The sequence below is a fragment of the Chiloscyllium punctatum genome, chromosome 1, assembly GCF_047496795.1.
Source record: "Chiloscyllium punctatum isolate Juve2018m chromosome 1, sChiPun1.3, whole genome shotgun sequence".
NCBI lineage: Eukaryota > Metazoa > Chordata > Chondrichthyes > Orectolobiformes > Hemiscylliidae > Chiloscyllium > Chiloscyllium punctatum.
Window position 1 is genome coordinate 78,870,938 of NC_092739.1, and position 23,834 is coordinate 78,894,771.

At 37.0% G+C, this 23,834-nt stretch overlaps 1 protein-coding gene across 7 annotated transcripts in view; it reads left to right on the forward strand.

The window, feature by feature from the left end:
* Positions 1 to 23,834, forward strand: part of exoc1 (exocyst complex component 1) — a 64,452-nt gene continuing 40,618 nt past the window's right edge. For 4 of the 7 annotated variants that reach the window (XM_072569543.1, XM_072569552.1, XM_072569557.1 and 1 more), the window contains exons 1-8: positions 1 to 70; positions 8,429 to 8,553; positions 9,423 to 9,553; positions 11,935 to 12,094; positions 12,821 to 12,841; positions 19,248 to 19,435; positions 21,063 to 21,290; positions 22,327 to 22,459. In XM_072569543.1, the coding sequence (XP_072425644.1) occupies positions 8,430 to 8,553; positions 9,423 to 9,553; positions 11,935 to 12,094; positions 12,821 to 12,841; positions 19,248 to 19,435; positions 21,063 to 21,290; positions 22,327 to 22,459 (985 nt within the window). In that variant the 5' untranslated portion in view covers positions 1 to 70; position 8,429. The remainder of the gene's footprint in view (positions 71 to 8,428; positions 8,554 to 9,422; positions 9,554 to 11,934; positions 12,095 to 12,820; positions 12,842 to 19,247; positions 19,436 to 21,062; positions 21,291 to 22,326; positions 22,460 to 23,834) is intronic. The other 3 variants (XM_072569548.1, XM_072569564.1, XM_072569569.1) reach the window with 1 other exon arrangement.

Consider the following 23,834-nt stretch of genomic DNA (forward strand, 5'->3'; position numbering starts at 1 on the left):
GGATCCGGCTCCGGGAGGTTTGTTGTTGAGGATCTGTTGATGTTGGAGGGGCATTGCTTTCTGCTTTAAGGTAAACGCCGGGGGTGGGTGCAGTGAGCTGGGGCTAACAGCATGGCGGGGGAGGGGGGACATGATCAGGTTCGAGTCAGAGTTGTTTCAAAGTGTCCGATAATCGGGGGTTATATTAATTGAAAGGCGTCTCTTTAAACTTGGGCGTCATTGTTTTATTGTGATAAAAATGTGGTGCATTATAAAGTAGGAACCATCTGTTAGTATCTTCCTATTTGTTCAATGTAGAAGTGACAGTGAGACCACTTCCAGTTCCTGTAGTACTCACTGATTGGATCTATCCTGATGAACCATTGAAGTTGTTTGTAAATCGCCCATTGTCGCTGAACACCAACAGTTTTCCAATTAAACTAAAGGAGGATCAGCATAATTTTTTTTTAAATCCACAAAAATTGTGAGGGGAGCCTGTCCGACTAATACCTAATATCATTATCAGTGCACAAGGATCTTTCCAGAGCTCACTGGTTTGACAGATCTCAGTTCTTTGCAGTTTCTATGTAGGAAGGCAACCAGACTCGTCCTGGGTCTCTAATGTGGCAATATCAATGAGTAAGGCCAAATGTTTTTTGGTATATAATTGAACTTGTTATATACAGTATTTAATAAGTAATAACTGTATTGATAACGTGAGTTTTTTTTACAATTGTAATTTATTGCTTCAATCACTCTGTGGTCAAATTCCTTCATTCCCAGTCTATCTTGGTCAAAGTTACTGACACCAGCTTTTGTGATTATAGCTGCAGTGCACCATTCTTGCCCTTATCATCCTGTCCATGGCAATTAGTTCTGTTGATGATTTCAAATTTCTCTACTGTCAGTTCTCTTCTTTAATATCTGTGGTGGTATGATTTCACTGCAACCTGTTCCAAAGAACTCTGCAAACTCACTACTGCATGGTTTCCTTCAAATTTTCTCCATTGCTGATCCCTTCCTCTTTCCTATCAACATGAATTTCCATGGTTCGTATAAATATAGTATATACATTATAGTTACCCTCCCTTGCTTTCTTCTTGGGTTGTTTGACCTATCTGGTGCTGGTCATGTATATTGGATAGCCTTCATACTGTTAAAACCACTTGCTTTTCTCCACTACAGTAACTCTGTATCTTTGCCTCTGTGTGATCTTAGTCAAAGTCCATGTAGAATCAATCATTCAGATGGCTTATTTCCTTCTCCAGAGCAAAGCACCCCACCGTTCTGACTTCACTTTCCCTGCTGCTAACTTTGCCTTAGTTCATGTCCCGAGCTGCTCTTCAAGTAAGTTCCAATGGTCTTCCGCAGATATTGGGTGGCATTTTGTCTATAATACCACTTCCTACTGTTCTCCATTGGCCTCTAGTCTCCTAACGCTTAAGTTCAAATCCCTCCACAGCCTCATTCCATCCTATCATTACTCTGCCTCTTAACGCTAGTCCCTTGCTGCTCAGTATCTGAGCGTTTGTCTGGCTGGCCATCTCTCCCCATGCTGCTTAAAACCTACTTCTGTGATCATGTTTTTGGTAATCTCTCCTATATTTTCACTGTTCAACATCTAATTTTACCATTTTAAAGCACCTTAGAATGTTTTCTATTAATGAAATGCCAGAAACATCTGTCACATTCTAGTTTTTAGTCACTTCAGAGCATAGAAATGTACAGCACAGAACAGGCCCTTTGGCCCACGATGTTGTGCTGAAGTTTAATCCTAATGTAAAATATAATAACAACCTACGCACCCCTCAACTCACTGCTATCCCTGTGCATGCCCAGTAGTCGCTTAAATGTCCCCAATGACTCTGCTTCCACCACCACTGCTGGCAACGCAATCCATGCATTCACATCTCTGCGTAAAGAACCTACCTCTGACATCTTCTTTATACCTTCCTCCTAATATCTTCAAACTATCTCTCCTTGTACCAGTCAATCCTGCCCTGGGGGAAAGTCTCTGGCTATTGACTATCTATTCCACTCATTATCTTGTATACCTCGATCAGGTTTCCTCTCTTCCTCCTTCTCTCCAGAAAGAAAAGTCCGAACTTATTCAACCTTTCTTCATAAGGCAAGCCCTCCAGTCCAGGCAGCATCCTGGTAAACCTACTTTGCACCCTTTCCAAAGCCTCTATCTTTCCTATAGTAGGGTGACCAGAACTGGACACAATACTCCAAGTGTGGTCTCACCAGGGACTTGTAGAGCTGTCGCAAAACCTTGCAGCTCTTATACTCGATTCCCCTGTTAATGAAAGCCAAAACACCATATGCTTTCTTAACAACCCTATCCACTTGGGTGGCAACTTTGAGGGATCTATGTACTTGCACAACCAGATCCCTCTGTTCCTCCACACTGCCAAGAATCCTGTCTTAAATCCTATATTCAGCATTCAAGTTTGACCTTCCAAAATGCATCACTTCGCATTTATCCAGGTTGAACTCCATCTGCCATTTCTCAGCCCAGCTCTGCATCCTGTCTATGTCACGCTGCAGCCTGCAGTAGCCCTCTATATTATCGACGACACCTCTAACCTTTGTGTCATTCGCAAATTTACTAACCCACCCCTCAACTTCCTCATCCAAGTCATTTATAAAAACTACAGAGTGTTCCTCAAAGATTGCTTGCTTCGAAATTTGCACATTTAAAGAGGCCTTTTAGTTCAGAGTTTTTAACTTTATTCTCCACTTTAATCCCATCATTTTAAACATTCACTCCCTCCACTCCCTCAGTGGCATCAACAAGTGGCACTGCAGCAACTCTTCCAACAGCAACCTAGGATTTAAAGTATAAAGTTATGCAGGTGTCATAAATCTGAATGAAAGGACATACTGGAATCTCAATTGGTCAGACCGCAGCTGTAGAGGAACAGAGTTCCAGTTGTAGCTATAGATTTTTTTTTGGCCAGTTTTGGGAAAAGTTTGACACCCAGATTGTTTGAATCGCATTCTGAAATACACTGTTATAGGTTTAAATTGAACGCTTTAAATAAAAGCTTGCACAGACTAAAGGAAGCTGAGTCATTAGTTTAATGTGAAAGTTTTAACAAGCCTGTGAAAATTCAATCACAGGATTAACCAGTGAGAAAACACTTGCCTCCTCAACCCAAATGTGGAAGTGACAGAGTCAGAAGACACTCTCCATTCATAAGCCGTTTCTCTCCCATGTTGCTGATATGCTTGCAAAGTAGATGTAGTTGAGGCTATCTGCAGCAAATGCATGAAACAGCGTATGATTGGAGGAGTCTCAAGCATTGTATGAACACTGAGCAGCAGTGGTGAGTGAGGCTGCAAGGGAGAGGGAGACATTTTAAACTTAACAAGAAAGGAATGTTCAAACTCGGAGCCTGGAAAGTTTAAAGGTATTCCTTGCAAAAGACTGTGTGTGGAGTCTCTAGCTAAGTTCAGGACCTACTTTTGGAAGGAAAATATAGTGAATACTGTTGTAATGAGCACTGTTCTAATGGGGTAATTTAATACTGAACTGAATTCTTCATAAGAAAGATTGGCATTTACGTACTATCACATCTGTATTGCACGTTTTAAGAAATAAGAGGTGCAGAGATTGTGATAGACAAAAATACATCATTTTGCACATAGTACAATCCTAAATAGTAAAGAATGACTAGAATTTTTATTGTGTCTGTCGTGATTTTCAGCTATTCCAAAGTACTTCACAGCCAGTTGAATACTTTGAACATATAGTCACTTAATGAGAGAAGTATTTATAATATTGTAATGACAGAAATTAATTTAGCTCAGGCTAGGACTAGGGAGCACAACCTAAAAAATAGATCCAGATATTTCTGGAGTGAAATTAGGAAACATATTCTCCAGAGTGAGCAAAGTTTGGAATGAATGCTCTTCAACAAACTCTACTGATGCCAGATCAGATCACTACTTTATCTCAAATTTAAATTTAATAATTAATAGTGATGTAAATTGTAATAAAAAGCATAGTAACTATCTATTTAAAATCTTCCTGCTTTGTGTATAAACAATGGAAACAGGTTAGCTGCAAATCTCATCAGTCCAAGTGATGGCTTTTTAGATGTAGAAGTGTGTGTCAATTACATTGGAAGAAAACTTTTGCTTACTTATGCTGGTCTTGTGCTAAGTTAAACACTGTGACTTCCAGAAACTTTGTTTTCCTTTTTGTATTGTGGCTATTGGAGGGTTGATGATTATCAACTCCAATTCTGTTTCTGTGAGCATCCAAATACCTCATTGTATGTATTTGAGTAATAATCAATTTTGTGTAAAGTTTGAACCTGACTTGTGGCCAGGTTATTTGCAAGTTGACACCCGACCCTTTAAAAAACTGAATTCTTCCTACTTGCTTACTGCTAAAGTTAAACTTGCCCTAAGTGTAAGCCAACTGATATGAAAATGGCTCTTCAGGCTGCTTGTGTCTGTGTAGAATAATAAAAATAAGTATATTTTGGCTCCCTTTGCACTAAATTTAGGGAGAGTGGCTGACAGGAATAGTCCCTGACTGGCAATTCTGTGATCTGATGTAACATTGCAACAGGTGGTAAGAAGATGGGTGATGGTAGATTTTAACTCCTCAAATTTTATTTGTGTATAAGTTGATCCCCTTTTTTTGGCTAATAACTTGGTCTCAAGCTTAACTTCTACTCAAATGTACGTAGTTTGTTAATATAAATACAAAAGGTAATTTGATTGTATACCTAATAAAGGAGTTTGTGAGAATAAAATTAGCCCTTGAAAATCCAAAAGTAGCATTTGGAAGTCTCAAGGAAAGCTCGCAGAAAATAATTATTTTTACCCAAGGTTGATGTAAGTTGCATAAACTATTATAGTTGGCATCAAGTTCCTTATAGTTTTATAAACTGTTTTTCGATACAAAATACAAACTTGATGTAAAATTAACTTGCTTTCCTACATTCACCTACCAATCTAGATTCAGACTTGATTCATAAATTGGTTAATGTGAATTTAAAAATGAAAAACCTTGCTCGAATTATTTCACTTTCTGAGAAAGAGAATGAAGAGGTCAGCTAATGATAATGCAAACATTTTTTGGATTTTTCAAAAATACCCTGGAATAGACTAATGAGTAAGATGAGTCAATATGCAGTCAGGACCAAGTGGCAGAAAGAATCGTTGGCTGATTTCAGGACAGAAGGCAGAGTGTGAGAATAGAGGGTTATTCAGAATGACCAGGTAGGAAATGGTGTTCCATGTGAAACTGTACTGAGCTATTACTCTTCAATTTACATTAACAATTTTGCCTTTGGAATCAAGAATGGAATTTGAGCTTGCGTATGACACTAAGTTGGGAGGAGGTGGAGTTAATCCTGAGAAAACTTGAACAAATTGTCCGAGGCCATGAAACTTGCAGAATGGCCAGATAATTAGCAAGTGAAGTTCAACACACACAAATGTGAGGTAGCATGTTTTGGTAGGAAGAATTGTTAATTCAACTATTATTTTCAGGGAAATGCAATTCTAAATGGAATGGAGGGTGGAACAAAGAGTACAAATGCACTAAAAGTTTCCCCACAGGTTCATATGGTCATAATAGAAAAATATAGTCCAAGCGCTCAGTTTGATTTCCAGATGGATAGAGTTGAAAAATAGGAAAGTTATGCTAAAGCATCAGATCTTGGTTAGACGATGGTTGGGGCACTGATGTAGTTCTGGTTACCATTTTTGTAAAAAGCCTACAGAGACACTGGAGAAGTTGCAAAGACAGTTGACATCAGTATCACCATAAATATGTAGGTATACATCTCTGAGAAAGACTGACATGAATAGGTTAGGATGTGTGGCCCGTTCTTATGATTGATAATTCTGTGCCTGTGTAATCTAGAAATATGGTTTCCTTTGTCAGAATTTCTCTCAATTCTAAACTTTTTCAGGTCTATCAACCTTAAAATTTCTATCTGTACTTTTCTGGAGTGGGAGCTCCATGCACTAGAAAACACTTAAGTTGATTGCTTCCCCCGAACTGACTTAATTCTCCTAGTTGGAGAAACTGTCCTACAATTTAGGATTATGAGTTGGGCTCACAGTATGGTGCACTTGTGTACTGGAACTTACATGTCAGCGCATAGGGTCCTTTTCTTTGCAGATAAAACACACGTTGTGCCTGTTTCAACTCAGTAAAACAGGAGAAGGCCATTGTCCAGTGCATTTCAGAGAGCAATATCATGACCATTCAGTCACCTGCCTCACTTGAAATCCAAACAATGCTTGGTAGTAGCAGACAATCATTTACTGCTGCACATTCCATGGCAACACTCTACCAAAGTCCTCTTGTCAACTAGTTAGCACACTCCACTTATGTAATATAAATTTTGGTTTCCAGTTTATTGGTGTTCTTATGTATTGTCCTGATGAGTGGAATGCAGAAGCTTTGACAAAATGTTTTTTCACCATTTTTCAATTTAAAATCATCCAAAAAGCAAAATAAAAAAGGAAAGGAATATGGAATTGATAGAAAAGAGATAAAACGTTTTTAATCTGTTTTTATAAAAAAGTCAAATAGTTAAAATCTATAGGTAGGATATTCCATGTTGTAAAAATAAATTCTGAGTGTGAGAAAGGTTTCTGGACCATGATTAAGTTACTTTAAAAAGTCATTTAAAATGAACAAGTCCTTTATCATGTTTAAACATTTTAATTGTTTTCAGTGCTGTGTTTCTTGCCAAGATTGAGGTGCAGCAATAAAAGTTAGAGCTAAACTGTTCAGGGATCATATCACATCTTCAAAGAAAGGGTAGTGGAAGCATGGAACTCTTTCAAGAAATTGAAGCTAGGTCAAATGAAAAACTCAATGTTGGGTTAAGTGGATTTTTTTGAGAGGAAAATTGAAGAATATGGAGCGCCTTATGGAATTAAAATGCAGATCAAACATGATGTAATTAAAGTGTTAAGGGCTGAGTAGCCTACTCCTGTTCAGTGTTCCTACAAAGATTTCTCATGTTTATACATCCAGAGTGCATAAAATGTAACTTTGCTGACTGTAGAAAAGTTCCTTTTTTGTTGTTCTTTACTAAATCTACTTATTCATGAATGCGGGCAGAACAAGTTAGGAACTGTCATTAATGTGGGAATATAACTTACTGAAGTCTTTGTTTACTATGTTTTACCCATTTTGATCTTCATGCATTATTCCCCAGAGATTTGTTTCTCAGTATCTGTTTTGAGCTGTCTGGTTTTAACTGGTGTTACTGTCTCTTAATACTTATAGATTAACTCTCCTTTGAGGGATAAGTACTTTGCTTCATTTAGAGGTGGTATAGTGGTATTGTCATTGCATTAGTAATCCAGAACCCCAGTCTAATGTTCTGAGGACATGGGTTCAAATCCCACTTTGGGGAAAAATTTGAATTCGGTGAAATGCCATTCTGATGGCGATCCATGTAATTATTTGTGTGCTGTCCTGATGAGAACCCCACGTGGCTCTTTACCTTGGTTGGCTTACATGTGAGTCCAGACCCACAGCAATGCGACTAACTCCTAACTGCCCACTGAGCAATTAAGGATTGGTGATAAATGCTGGCCTAACCGATAACAGTTGTATCCCGTGAACAAATCAGAAAAAAATGTCTTTCATTAGTGCCTCACTACTGAAATTGGAAACTCATCATGTGAAGAATCTGTTCTGTGGCAAGATTCTGAAATGTTCTGGTGTTTTTATTCTTTGTCGACCTCCCTTAACATGTCCTGTTGAAGTTTTACATTTGTCATGAAGTGTACTGTGTATGTGGAAATGGAAATACTTCATTTTTACAATTAAATTAGTATCCTTTTACTCTAGGGAATATATGTATTACATATATGTTTGAAGTTTCTTCGTTTCCACCTCAGCAATCTGTCATTGCCTCAAACAAGTCAGTTTTGTACTCCAAAAGTATGAACTTGGATTAATATTTCTTATGTCTAACCATCCAACTTTATCCTGGGTCTGGAACTATAGAATTAATCCCATTGGATTGCAAATCAATCAGCCCAACCAATTTCTGAAACCAAGCTTCAAAGATATGAATGTTCATTATTCAAATCCACAGTGGTATTCATTTGTTTGTGTTTAGGTCAGAGTGGTGCTGGAAAAGCACAGCAGGTCAGGCAGCATCCGAGGAGCAGGAAAATCGACGTTTTGGGCAAAAGCCCTTCGTCAAGAACAGCAGACGAAGGGCTTTTGTCTGAAATGTCGATTTTCCTGCTCCTCGAATGCTCCTGACCTGCTGTGCTTTTCCAGCACCACTCTAATTTAAACTCTGGTTTCCAGCATCTGCAGTCCTCACTTTTGCCTAGTCCATTTGTTTGTGCCCTACAATTTTTAAGATTACAAATGTTTTGTTTCTGTTAACCTTATACTAATAAGTAAACTAAATGGAACCTTTTTTTAAATCTTGGTGTTCAGAATGACAGCAATCAAGCATGCTTTACAGAGAGATATTTTCACTCCACATGATGAACGATTGCTCAGCATAGTCAATGTCTGCAAGGCAGGCAAAAAGAAGAAAAACTGCTTTTTGTGTGCTACAGGTATAGTTTGATACTGTATACGATTGGACAATTTTAATTGATGTTTTGTTGGCATGTGTGTCTAGGGATGCACAACACTTTAATTTTTTCAAGCAATCTGAGCGATTGCTTTTATTACAGTTAATCTATACACCTTTAATTTTGACTTCAAATTGACAGAATATAGTAAACAGATTTCCACATTCACACACTGTGAGAAGTCAGTTGAAACTGACTTTGAATGCTAACTTGACTCTACCACCTTTTAGAACTACTTTGTTTGTATTTAGCTAACTGCATTCATTCACATTGATCAATTAAAGCCAGTTATTCTCAGCAAATATTAAAATGTGTAGTTTTAAACTCGATAATGATTATTCCCAATGAAATGCAGTCTCAAAGGGAGGAGGGTAGTGGGGAGAAGAAAGAGAGCAATTGATGCAGTGCCTAACTAAAATGCAGTTGTAGCTTTGTGTGTAATTCAGATGTGATCAATCTGTGGGAATAGGGTGCAGTGTATGGGGTACAGGTAGCAAAAATTTGAATGCTCTTGAGCTTATAGAGAGTGTAGGATGAGCCTGATTAGAAGATTGAGATGGAAAGTGTTTTGTTTTGTGCACAATAGATCTTGCAAATTTATTATACCTTTTGTGTAGAAGAGTGAGTCAAAGCTTTCCACAGAGCTATCATCAAAAAAATGGATGGTACCAAGGATAAAAAAACTCGAGTGGCTTAAAGCTCAGCAGGGTGTAGTTCATACCTGGCGTGCAACCTTCATAAATTATTAAATACTAGTTCTGTATTAGCATTCTAGATTGCTACTGCACCCTCTTTAATTATGTTTTTGTCTATGTCTGATTTGTCGATTTCTTAATGTTTGATATTTATAGTAACAACCGAGCGACCAGTCCAGGTAAATGTTGTAAAGGTGAAGAAATCTGATAAGGGGGATTTCTACAAACGGCAAACTGAATGGGCATTGCGAGATTTGGCTGTCGTTGATGCCAAAGATGCTAACAAGGTATGAGTGAAGTAGTTAAAGGCCTGAGGACACTAAGAATTATTCAGCATTTTAGTGCAAGTGTTAGAACGTACAGTGGTAATAACTATGATCTTTTTCTTGTTCTCTATTTTGTTTAGTGGTTCAGTCATACTAACAACTTTAAAATGTTGCAGCGTCTTTATGCTGGAGAAACCTTTGGGCCCATTTATTTCCATTCTTGATGTTCAAGGTTACTTTCTTGCTTTACAGCTTTTTATCGAGAAACTAGAAAGGATAACTTCTAAAAGAAAATTTATTACTTTTGAGCTTTTTATTCCCTCTCCCCTGCCCAACTCTTTTATATTTCACTAACATTGAGAAATCATTTTGGGTTTCATAATATCACTTCTTTCATTTGAAGTTTGAATTAGAAGGTAAATTGAGCACTCTCAGATCAAATAAGTTAGCACATTGATATCAATTTGCTCTAACTTTAGTGTCTGCAGTTGAATCTGATAGAATATGGCTTTCTAGTGGGGGGAGAGAATTTGGCAAAAATCCAAATTGCATCCTATAAGTACATATCCTGTTAATTAATTGTAAAACTTGGCTTTGTTAAGACGGAAGCTGATAGCCCAACACCCCACTCTATCTGTACTAGCAGTGACCAGGAAAATACAAAATAAGACTCTAATGGAGAAAAATTGATTTGAAGCAGGAAAAGATGTGTGACCACATTTTCAACAAGAAGTATTTCCTTACCCCTATTCAACTCCTCTCCTCCTCTCAACAAAATGGTAAGTTCATTTAAAATGGAAAAACAACCTTTGTCGGAGATATTAATCTTTGACCACTCTGTTCCACAGAGCTCTACCAATCTACACACACAGCAAGATGCACCAGTACCCAAAAATGGGAGGGTGAGTAAGCTAAACAGCTCCACAGGAAATCTTAAAAACTTCTTAATTCTGGATGCTAGTTGAGAAATACACACTTGCTGGGAAAATCTTTCTACTTAACAAAATACAGCCACATTCAACAGATACTGAAATTTCCCATCTCAAACCTCAACTCGTATCCAGGACCAGAAATCTGCTGGATTTCCTGTGGAATGTTTTGCTGACAGTTTGGAGCTGATGTTAGGTGAGCAGCTGCAAAGAAGGAGAGTCCAGAACTGCTACTGTCCTTTTATTTTCCCCCCAGTATTTGTGTTGATATCAGTTAATTGAACTAAATAATGTAATTCCTTTAACACAATTATGACTTCCACTGGACTGACTTTGTCCTTCCTGCAGTGCAACTGGTGCCTCAGCTCACAAAGGTAACTGGACAGAAGTTTGTGCATTTAGATCTTGTGGATGCCATGTCTTCTCATTGCCACTGAGAATCCCTCATTTTGACCAAAAATATTGTTGGTGAACTTCTTCCTTTTAAATAATTAAATACGCTTTAAACAAGCCATGTCATGGGATGCACTTGGCAATGAAGATTATCACTTCTAACATTTCATAGATATTGATAGCTTTATAGCTATCAATAAACAACGTACATTTACACAGTAACTTTAATATAGGAACATATTCCATTGTATTTCACATACGTAATCAAAATATCAACATTACACCAAGAAAGATATGAGAAAGGGTGATCAAAACTTTCCTCAAAAGGCAGGCATTTTGATATGGTCTTAATAGAGAAAAGATAGGTGTAAGATCACAGATCAAGCACTTGGGGACAAAGGCAGATGAAAGAACAACTCCCATTGGTGGGATGAATATAAATGAGAACCTGGGACTCAGGAATAATACATTAGGGGTGGAGTTGAGGAAAAGGCTTACAGCAGAGTAAGAGATGGAAATGGAGAAAGTCCAGCAATGAATTTAAACATGAGAATTAGAATTTTAAATTTGATGACTGGCTCTCCAACACCTCAGCAGAGGCCAGTGGAAATTAGAGCAGGATTTGATCTGGTATAGGACATATGTATCAAAGGTTTGGATGAGTTGAAGTTTAGAGGGCGAAGGATGGAGAGGAGAGCATAAGTATTAAAGTCTGGAAAGGACAGAGTTCTAGCCTAATTTAGTAAACAAGAAAAGTTATGGCAGGAGAATTGGTTTGTTTCAAGTGATGAAAGGAATATGAGTTGGAAGCTTGAAGTTGGGCTTTGATGGGATACCGAGTCTGTTCACAGCATTGACAGAAAGGAACCTGTCAACAAAGTCCCAGAATTCAAATGCTGCTTTATATACAAAAGATATTCATTTGATTATAAAGATAAACTGTTTGGAGCAGTTTGAAATATAACCTCAACCTCAGCCATATCACTATCATCTATTTTATCACTATCAGCTACTTTATCACAATTTTTGTTTTTCAAAATGTCAGTGCTTTAAATGGATTTCTATAATTCATATTTGCAGGAGAATCCAGAGTTTGATTTGCACTTCGAAAAAGTTTACAAGTGGGTTGCCAGCAGCACAGCAGAGAAAAATGCTTTTATTTCCTGTATTTGGAAGCTTAATCAACGATACCTTAGAAAGAAACTTGAGTTTGTCAATGTTAGCTCTCAATTATTGGAAGGTAAGACCTGATGTGATGATGATCATTTTTTATTTAAGGAAATTGCTGGTCTCACTTAGTGCAAAGTAAGTTTGAAAGTAAACTTTCTACTTATGTTGAATTGTTGTGATGATTTGCTCGTCAGTATGGACACTGTAGGTCTCCTTTCAGTTTTGGTTACAAAATGGAATTTGTTCCTTGCAATTCTTTCTAGCTCCTATAATCTTTTTAGCTCACAGTATTAAACACAATATAATTGGCAGCTGTGAAAAGTTACTACTTGTTTGGTAGGTAGGTAATGAGGCTTTTTCAACATTTCAATAATAGGTACATTACAATATTGAAATCCAGTGAAACGCTACACTCTTCCATGCCATTTCACTATATGTTTTACCTCTTGACCTTTATAAATTGCACGGTATGGCCAGTGACTGTAGGATACATTGCTGTACACAAAATTTGAATTGGTATAGTGCTTTATAAATGGATGTTTTAATGGCTAGTTATTAGTCCTTTCATATCTGTAAATACTTAAACTTTAGATGTCAAAACTGAGTGGAATCAATGACTTTAGTTGTGATGCCATTACTTGAAAACCTGTTGCGACGCTGAATGTAGACAGTCCTTGGTGTGTTAAAGAACTCAAAGTAATATAGTACCTTTTATAATCTGTATTGTAATCTGTTGCTGTAATATTTCTTTGCTTACCTTCCTTTAATCCTCTTTCTCTATTCTTTCTCTGCAAAGAACTTCCTAAAGTTACAGAAGGTTGGTAACATTTTTCTTCCTTCCTTTCTTGCTTTCTGGTGTGATTCTGTAATTCATGTGCTCCCTTATCTAATGCAGTACAGGGGTTCAAATAAAGAGAAGGGAGAAAAAGCACCTTTTGTATAATACAGTTCACAGCACGAAAGCATCTTGGAGCAATTCGCGTATGAAGGCCTGATTAGCCAAGCCTTTGCTTTTGGAATGAAGAGACTTTCTGATATTACATGCATGATTGTCAATAGCAAGTATTGGAATATGTTAATGACCTCTTCATTGTTGGATAATATGGTTCACTTTTTTCTTTAAAAACTAAGTTTAAAATACCCATATTACTGTTTTTCCAAAGGTGCCAGCTGCCGCCTTCCTCTATCAAAGTTTTTAAAACCAGATTACTTGATTTTTGTAAATTAATCCTTAGAATCCAAAATCTGACTTTATTGGAAAGCATTATAGAAATTAAATATCACAAAAAGCATTGTTCTGTTTTTTCTTTCTTCCCATGTTTTTGTTCTCTCTTGAATCCCTTCTTTTCATAAGGTGTGTTGTCTCCATCTGAATTGTTAACCTATCTTTTCAGATGTTTAACATGTATTTCCAACATTTCCTCTTTTAATTTCTACATATTTGCTTGCTTCCGAAGTCTTTTTTTTTTGTTCTGATTCTGAAAACCAATTATAGCAGTGTAAGCAAGCGATGGATGCCTGTTGCATGTTCCAGTGGATGGCATCATGAGAATGCATTTGTTCTGTTTTAAGATGGTGATAAATGACTACAATCTATCTTGTGAGAGTTTTCACTTTAATAAGTTAAATTTTCAGTTTTTGATTAATTGCAAGTCTAGTTTTCACTAGACTGCCCCATGTTCATCCAGTGGATGGCAGGCCAAGTATTTGTGCTGACGTTGTTGACATGATAATTTTCATGGTTTTGTTAGGACAACGGTCAGTGTTAATATGGAAAAGTATTTATATTGGAGTATTTTGAAGTGTGTGGGAGGTGATTGAAATTGAAGAGATGCATTTTGAAACAGGAAGCAATAAGCTTTGGAGAGCAAGTTACGGGTAGTAGAACTATGCCAGCTGCAAGCTGAGTGACTGAAGTTGGAAAGTATTTGATAAGATATGCAAAGGTAAGCCAGAGATGAACAAAGAACAACAATAGAAGAATTACAAAGCAGTTGTAGTCTTCAGCAAGCTTCATAAATCAGACTGAAGTGAAAAGGTATAAGTTTACCTGCCACACTGAAACAACAGGAGCTGTGTCTACTTCGCTGTGCTTATGAGAGATTTGGACTGTGTACCAGTGTCATGCCAAGAACTCAACCATTTTCACTTTAGCTGCCTTCAGTATGGCAGGACAATATGCCAAATGCTGAAATATTCTTCTGAGCTGGCATGCCAAACATCAACACCATATTTAGACAGTCACAGCTGAATTCAGTTAATCAAGTAGCTAAACCTTGGCTATGGCTATCTTCTTTTGAGATGAAGCAAAGAACTGTGGATGCTGGAGATCGGCAACAAAAACAAATTGCTGGTGAAACTCGGCAGGTCTGGCAGCATCCTTAACAGAACTCTTCTTTCAAGAGCTTGACTCTTGGCTGTGCTCTTGTGATCATCAAAGGAAGTGATCCAAGGACACTCTGAATGTTTTACTTTGAGTTTTGATATTAACTTTGAGTTCTGTAAGAAACCCCCCTGGATTGCTGCTCTTGGCATCATCAAATATGATGTGGTGAGGCCTCCTTCAAGAGCCAGTACAGATCAGGGAAGACAGAAAACTCGAGGAGAGGAAACCCTGAACTAGCAATTCATTCGAAATACAGTTGGCTGTGCTATCCTGTTTTATTACCAGTGGAACCTTCTGATCACAGATCAGACACAGCAACCATTTACGTACCTTCTGAATATCCCAGGTCGTGAATGTAGTAGTATTTGCCTCAAAGGATTAACAAGAGAAATGATTTGGAATTTCTGGAGATGCTGGAGTTCACTTGAGGGATAGTGATGGAGGCAACAATTAATTTAAGGCCACAGTTAATGCTACTATGCATAGTTTGAAAATCACAACCACAGATTTTAGTCCAGTAGATTTATTTGAAAACACTAGCTTTCAGAGTGCTGCTCCTTCATCAGGTGGTTGTTGAGTATAAGATCGTAAGACACAGAATTTATAGCAAAAGTTTACAATGTGATGTAACTGAAGTTATATATTGAAAAAGACCTGGGTTGTTTAAGTCTCTCATCTTTTAGAATGAGCATGTTGGTTTCAGCTCTTTCATATGTAAATCGCAGAACATTTTATAAAAGTTACATTCTGAAGTGAACTTTAACAATTGGTGTCATGTTGGCCCAGATAATGCATTGAAAGTGTGAGCTGCTCTTTGTGAGACTCTGTCTGTGCCACTGTGGTCCGACTGATTCAAATCTAAAAAATGGATTTACAGAATCTTACATGGATTCATGCAGTTTTTGAGCAAAATAAAATGTAATTCTGCATGTACAAATTCCTCCCACAAACTTGTGTGTGCGTGCACCCGTGCATGTGGGGTGGGGGCAGGGTTATGAGTGAATGTGGGTGTGTGTGAGTGTAAAGGGGTATAAGTCTGTGAGAGGGTGAGTGTGGGAGTGTATGAGTGAGCGTATGAGAGAGGGCCGGCGTGAGTGTATGGGTCTGTAGGAGAGTGTGTGTGTGTGTGTGTGTGTCTGTCTGTGTGTGTCCATGTGTATGTGTATAGTGCAATGGCCATTATAACACAGACAGAGTCTCCTACAGGGTAGCTCACACCTTCAATTCATTATCTAGGCCAACATGGCACCAGTTGTTAATGTTCACTTGAGAATGTAACTTTTAAAAATGTTTTGCGATTTACATATGAAAGAACTGAAACCAATGTGGTCATTCTAAAAGATGGGAAACTTAACAAACAATCCAGGTCCTTTTCAATATATAATTTCAGTTACGTTATACAGTAAACTTTTGCTACAAATTTTGTGTCTTACGATCTTATACTCCACAACCATCTGATGAAGGAGCAGCGCTCTGAAAGCTAGTGCTTCCAAATAAATCTGTTGGACAACCTGGTGTTGTTTGCCTTTTAACTTTGCAAACCCCCGTCCAAAACCGGCATATCCAAATCGTGCATAATTTGGGCATCCCTTTGTTGGAAAAAATCATCAAAGCCACAGACAAGGTATAACAGATTAATCAAGTATAAGCTCAGAGGACAAAATTAATTCTGATGAGATATTAATGGACACTTTTTTTTAAAATCTAGAAGGCTGTTGGTAGGATGAAAAAGGAGAGTCAATTTTCTTCAAGTTGAAAGTCAGTGAAGGGGTTGTAACATTTGGAAGACTGAAACCATTGTCTTCAATCCATGCTTCAAATTCTGATCCATCGATGCTGATTCCTGATTTCCATTGGTTTTATCTCCGAGGGATACCAATCAGTTTATAACTTTGTTGCTCGACTCAGAATTAAATGTGGGTTGGGGGCATTTGGGCGAATATTCTTAGCCCACTCTAATTGTCCCAGGGATAGTGGCTTGCAAAGCCATTTCAGAGAGCAGTTTAGAATTAACCCCATTTGAGGTTCTGAGGTAGACTAGATCAGGATGATATGGCAGGTATCTTTCCCTGGAATAAGTATCCATATAGATTATGGATACGTTTAGATTATGTTTAGACTTCCTCAGGGTCCCAATGCACATAATCATTTTAAGTTCATGCATTATTGCTCCCAAAATTGGAAGATCTAGCTCAATGTTTAAAACATGATGCCTCCAGCAAACGATGAAATTTAGTAAAATTGATATTTTACTATCAGAAATTATGCTTAAAGAACATACTCTTTCATTTTGTCTTGTAAAAATGAAATAAAAGCAAGTTGACACAAAATATACATTTCATGTTAAGGTTTTGGCCTAGAAAATGTTAGCAATGAAGTTTCTACTGGTATCACTTTTTTATCTTTTTCCACTGTATGGAAGTTACAATTTTATGATGTCTGAAATTTTAAGCAGAATTGTTATTGCTAATTGTACACACCAAAAATCAGTCTTCAAAGATCATTGTTCCTATGATTTAAAAATTGAGATGAGTTTAAACATGCTAACTGAATACTTTATTTTTGTAGCATGCAAAGGATATAATTCCCTCACTCTGGCCTTTTTCATTAACTAGTTTAAAAAATAGTTTCGTGAATTATGGATTAATGATATTTCTGTTTTGAAGCATTGAAATGTTCATGAGAAATTGTTCTTAACCATTATACTCTGAAATAGTTTTTATTTACTATTTTGTAGCTTTTATTAGAACTTTAGCACTTATTTAAACCCCGAGTGTAAGATGATGATAAATTGTGAGCTACTTTTTAATTCCCTTTCAATAGGGCTCAATGAAGTGCACAAAATAAGATACTAATGAAAACTGAACTGTTTAACCTAACATTCTTTAAACTACATAATTTTTCATATAATATATGTGATTAAATATCACTATATCGAAACAAATGTAACCATAGAAAACTTGGCAATTAACATAATTCCAGGCATATGCAATATTCTTGGATATCATTCATATCTGCTGAACATACAAATGTGTACGACTGAAGGATGACCAATAAAACTTACCATTAGCAGTTTATATAACTTGAAAATATTTGCTGAAGTAAATATGTTTAAAGATATTTCATGTGAAAGATCTTCAGAAAATGTTATAATTTGCAACCACACTGGCTTTCTAATTTTTCTCAACATCTTAACTAGTAACATTGTTCATTGAGTAAATTATGAAGGTTATGAGTTGGATTGATCAACTAATTTGATGTTTACAGTGGAAGTTTGGATCCACATTTGTTCAGAGAAAATGAAAATTTTTGCATTACCAATGTTAACTAGTTATTGTGTGGCGTTGCCTTCAGTTGTTTGTATTATGTCTTAGTAAAGGCTGTATGGCCTTAATCCGGCATCTCTGGTACTTGCTGTTCTTCCAGTTCTCCTGTAATGGCATCTAGTGGCTCTGCATTGATCTTTATTCATAAATTAATTTTGTTGCACTTTGTCCACTTTGGATGCCCTAGATACAGTTTTTGATGCCCATTGGAAATATATTCATCCATTAGCCATATGATTAATTAAAGTCAAGGTGAATTCTTTTATTTTGTGCATTGAAAATACTTGACCTCCCCAGGTCCGACACATTCTCTGGTGCAGCAAAGACCTGGTTCTAAGGGTGCTGGATTAGATTGGTATGAACTGTATAACTTGAATTACAATGAGCAGTTATAGATAGACATGGAATAACTGAAGTAGGATTTTCTCCACTGAATGGACTTGTTAGAAAATTTGTGTTTACCACTTTGAGTTGTACGGTGTTCATAATAGTTGCTGCAGTGTATTGCATTGTTTCAGGAGTCATTTGTTGATCCTGGTTTAAATTAATGCTTAACGCTGAAATTTTGTTCTGCTAAATTCTCTTAACCACATGCTTTGCTTAAGTCACCATTCTTCATCTGTGAGCTTGACCGTGATTGTCAGCAAAGGATTTTCATCATAGGAAATATTGCAGCTGAGCCTGAACCCACATACCTTGTAAAGGAGATGTAGTAAAACAGTATGAGAAAACTTGACATTCCTGTTAACTAACCTAGAAACACTGAAGCCAACTAAAGAACCTCTGACCCCCACCGCTGCAACAGCTCATATTGGCTAACCTCATACTGACCAGGATGAAATGAAGAACTTTACTGACCTGTATGACTCAACAACAACACTAAATAAACTCACCCATATGTTAAATCATGAAATGTGTAGGCAGTGCAAGGGCCTACATCATAGCTTTGAACATTTTAAGTCCATTAATAAGATAAACAATCTTCATATAAATCATCAATCATCATGGATGTTTGTGAACTAAATTATAATCTGTTGTTATATGTACATTAAGCACAAACCTGTTCTGAGGAAGGGTTACTGGACCCAAAACGTTAAACTCTGGTTTCTCTTCACAGATGCTGCCATATCTTCTGAGCTTTTCCAGCAATTTTTGATTTTCAGCATCTGTAATTTTTCAGTTTTTATTTAGTATTTTATGTAACATTGTCACGTTTCTTCATCACCACACAAGGTGAGCTGTCAGACAGTGCTTTACATTTTCTGTGCAGCCTGGAACTAAGAGGTTCTGTAAAATGGAGTGTTTCTTTTAGTGCAGTCAACCCATTGATTTTTTTCCCCCTCACTTAGTTATTACTGATTCTGAAATATCTTTCTAAATATGATTTTGAAGGTACCAAAATGTGTTGTCCAGTTAAATGATTTATACCTTGTTAGCAAATTACATACTTTTTAATAGTAATCGAACATTATGACATTAAATCAAACAACATCTTATCAATTTCTCTAAAGAGTCTGTTCCAAGCGGTGAAAATCAGAGTGTGGCTGGTGGAGATGAGGAATCTTTGGATGATTACCAGGAGCTGAATACAAGAGAAGAACAGGATATTGAGATAATGATGGATGGTTGTGAATATGCAATCTCGAATGCTGAAGCATTTGCAGAAAAACTATCTAGAGAATTGCAGGTGCTGGATGGGGTGAGTATTAGAATATAAAAATATTAGTAGTTTGCTCTATAGGAAAGAGGGAATCGTGATGACAGCATGTTCAATGTCAAGCTATGCCTGGATATATGACGTCTGATATCTTGTAAGATGTACAGGTTGTTCTGCTATAACACGCGTTAATGCAAATTCACTATAACTCTATTGACAAATTGGGCACACTTTTCTATAGCGTGTATTGGTTATAGCGCGATTCTGGGCCATTATTTTAAATGGTGCTGCTAGTACGTGATTTTTAAAAATAATACTGGGTTGCGTTGTGGCAGAACTGAATGTATTTCCTTTTCTGTTGATCACTTTAATCATTTTGGGTGGCTAAAGGACAATGTTGATTATAGATTGTAATAGTAGTTGGTTGGTTGCCCCCTTTAAAGTTCAGATATTGTACAGAGACCTTAGTGTCCAGATATTAAATGTCTACGTTATAGAGCTAAAATGTTTCCTTTCCTACTGTTGTCAGTTAAGGTTGTCCATGATGTAGATAGATCTCAAAAGCAAACCCTTCCCATCTGCTGCCGTTTAAATATGTTGGTTCATGCTGAAAAGGTCATAAATTTGATTCTCAATGAAGTCATCTTTCTAGCATGTTTTTATTCTTTTTTGACATTTTTCGAATTTTCCTCCTTTAGCAGCTATATAAAATCTAGGGTAACTCAGTGACTGTTCAGGAATGTATTTGAACTACTTTGTTTGAATCAAGGCAATTAAAAAGTACTGCTTGTAATGAAAAAGACTCTACTTGAAACTTTAACAAAACAATCTTTGACAATTAGAAGAAAATTCTGATAGTTTGTCCTATCAGGAATTTTCAATTTTGTGTCTTAGATTCTTTTACGAAAGATAACGTGGATTTCTGCCTTCAGAATCAATTTATGTTTAAACATAAGGGGTCATTTGACCCGAAACGCTAACTCCATTGATGCTGCCAGACCTGCTGACATTTTACCAGCAATTTCTGCTTTTATTTCCGATTTCCAGTGTCAGTTTTTTTTTTGGGTTTTTTGTCTAAAAGTTGATAAAGTGTGGAGCTGGAAAAAGTCTCACTATCTCCAAATTGTCTCAGATAGACAAAACGTAGTTGTAGACGTAACTGAAATTTTGCTGTTATTTTATGACCAGCAGAAGCGGAGTCTTTGAATTTTCTCAAGACTGAACTGAACAGATTCTTGACTGCTAAGAGGGTCAAAGGATGTAGGGAGTAGACATGAAAGTAGAGCTTACAGTTGGATCACGATGATCTGATCAAAGAGCTGAATATGTGAACTTAGTTTGAATGTATGACCTTAGTTTGTGTATTTGCTTCCTGTTTTAAAGATTAGATTAAAGTCCGTGCAATTCTGTCATTTTCAAAATTAAGACATTGGAGCAATAAAATAGTGCAATGCACTGTACCTTTAAATTTCACTGAGCAGTGATTGCTTTTTATTTTCCTGTTTATTGAAAGCTTATCTAGATTTTAATAAATATAGATCAAAATTTTGGATAGCAGGGATGGTCTGAAATCAGAGCTAAAAGAACCTATGGTAAGTAGTTTAAAAAGTAGAGTTAATAAAAAATGTAACACTAACATAAGCTGACATCGAAATTGTCTTACTTTCAGGCCAATATCCAATCGATCATGGCTTCAGAAAAGCAGGTGAACATTCTGATGCAGTTGCTGGATGAAGCACTTAAAGAAGTAGATGAAATTGAGCATAAGCTGAGCAGTTATGAAGAAATGCTGCAGAGTGTAAAGGAGCAGATGGATCACATCTCTCAAAGCAATGACCTCATTCAGCTCAGTAACACTAACAATATGAAGCTTCTGGAAGAAATAGAATTTCTGGTGGTATGTGAGATATTCTTACTCCCCATTCCCTTCCAATCTAATAGTGAATTAATATTGATTGCTGCATTAATGCTGAATGTTTCTACCTCTTCAGTTATACTATAGAATTTCAAACAACATACTTAAAATGGATATGCTAATCTGCCACCGCTTGCATTTATCCTAAGAAAGTGGTTAGAAGATTGGAAGTCAGGTGGTATTTACATGTGTTTGTAAAGTCCAAAATTTTTCAAATTTTCCTTATTTTTGTTAAATTCTAATGGCTGGAGAAATGGTGTAGGAGGGGAGGATTTAGATTTCTCTGGCATTGGGACATGTCTGGAGTTAGTAGGACATGTACAAGGAAGACCGGTTCTATCTCAGCAAGGCAGGATTATTATTCTTCAAAGGAAGATTTACTGGCGCTATTGGGGAGGGTTTAAACCAGCTTGTCAATAGTTTGTAAATCTGAGAGGGAATTTATTGATGAGAAAATCTAGGGAAATACAAAAGTAACCATCAGAAGTGAAGGAAACAGTAAATTTGTCAACATCAAGTAGTCAAAAATGCAGAAAAATGGGTATAGGATCGGATAGATCTGTCTGGGATGCTGTTCACAGGGGCAGTGTGGACTCGATGGCCTTCCACAAAGAAGGGATTCTATGATTCTTGAATTGTAGCTTTGCCAACGATATACTCCAACATACACTGCACATTAGCTAAATAGAAACTCTAACCTTGCATGCAGATTTATTTGGAGTTTCTTAAACAAGGTAATAATTTTCTACATTGATGCACTCATCACATTTCTTGCCTGAATTTAATAGCATTGAGTAATGAGTTAATCAAATAAATTTCTGTGTTGCTATGGTAACCAACTGGAAGTTATACTTAAATACAAATTGTGACATTACTCTGATTATAACTTGAAACTAATCAGATCCCTGAGGTTAAGCAGGTCATATAAACCAAAACTCTGAATGCTTGATTCCACTTATATCTTATAAATGCATTGTATTCCTTTGTCAGATTCACTGTATGTGTGCTTATTTTGCAGAACTATTTGGATCTATCCAAAGGCCATATTAAAGCCCTTACAGATGGGGATCTTTCTTCTTCTAAAGGAATTGAAGCATGCACCAATGCCGCAGAGGCCCTTTTGCAATGTATGAATGTAGCCCTTCGACCAGGTATTATAATTCAATTTTTGTAAATTTTTGATATATAATACATCAAACAATATTTTCTTTCTTATGTTTTGTAACTTTGTGAAGATCTTTATTGTTCTGTATTTTCCTATTAGGCATATGCTGTGGAAATAATGGAACGCATCAGTTTTTTTCTTTAACCCACTTGTGGGACCTGGATGTTGCTGGCTGGCTAGCATTTATTGCCCTTCCACAGTTGCACTTGAGAAGGTGGTGGTGAGCTGCCACCTTAAACCTAGATAGATCCACAGTACTGTTAGGGAGGGAATTCAGAATTTTGACCCATAACAATGAAGGAATGGCAAAATATTTCCAAGTTAGGACGATAAGTGGCTTGGAGGGAAACTTGCAGATGGTGGTATTCCCATGTGTCTCCTCCCCTTTTTCTTCTAGGTAGAAGTGGCCTTGAGTTTCAACGGTGCTGTCTAAGATCTGAAGTGAATTTCTGCAGTGCATCTTGTAGATTGTTCATACAGCTGCTACTGAGTATTGGTGGTGGAGGAAGTGAATGTTGTGCAAGTCAGGCACTATCATCCTTAATAATGCTGAGTTGCATTCATCAAGTTAAGTAGGGAGTTTTTAAAATTGTTTGCAAAATAAGGGCGTCACTGGCATGTTGTCAGCATGCTAGACCAGCATTTATTGCCCATCCCTAATTGCCCAGAGGGCACATTGCTATGGGCTTGGAATCATATATAGGCCAGACCAGGTAAGGACGAAGGTATACTTCTTTAAAGGACATTAGTGAACCAGATGTGCTTTTCCAACAATCGACAACTGTTTCATAATTATCATGAGACTTGTAATGCCAGATTTTCGTTGAATTCAAATTCCACCATTTGCCTTAGAAGGATTTGAACCCGGATCCCCAGAATATTGCATGGGTCTCTGGATTAATTGTCTTGTGACAATACCACTGGGCCGCTGCCACCTTCTGTACTCCATCATTCACCAGAGTTGTACTTTGTAAATGGTGAATAGGCTTTGGGCAATCAGAAGGTGAATTAGTTGCAGCTGTATTCATAGCTCTGACCTGCTCCTGAGTAATTTTAAGCTGGATTTCTGGTCGGTGGTAACTCCTTGGATGTTGATATTTGCGGATTCAGTGATAGTAATGCCATTCAGCGATGATAAGTTGTCCTGTTCTTATCAAGATTTACTGAGGAGTTCATAAATTTTTTTAAGCAAATAGCTTTTACATCGTTTCAGAAATTCAACAGTCGACATGTTCTGTGAAGTACTTCAGTTACTTAAAACAAAAGACAAGCATTATCAATATGTGACTTGTCATTTGAGAATTAACAATTAAGTACAAGTCATGCAACATTTGTATTGATCTAGGGTGAAGTTTTGATTC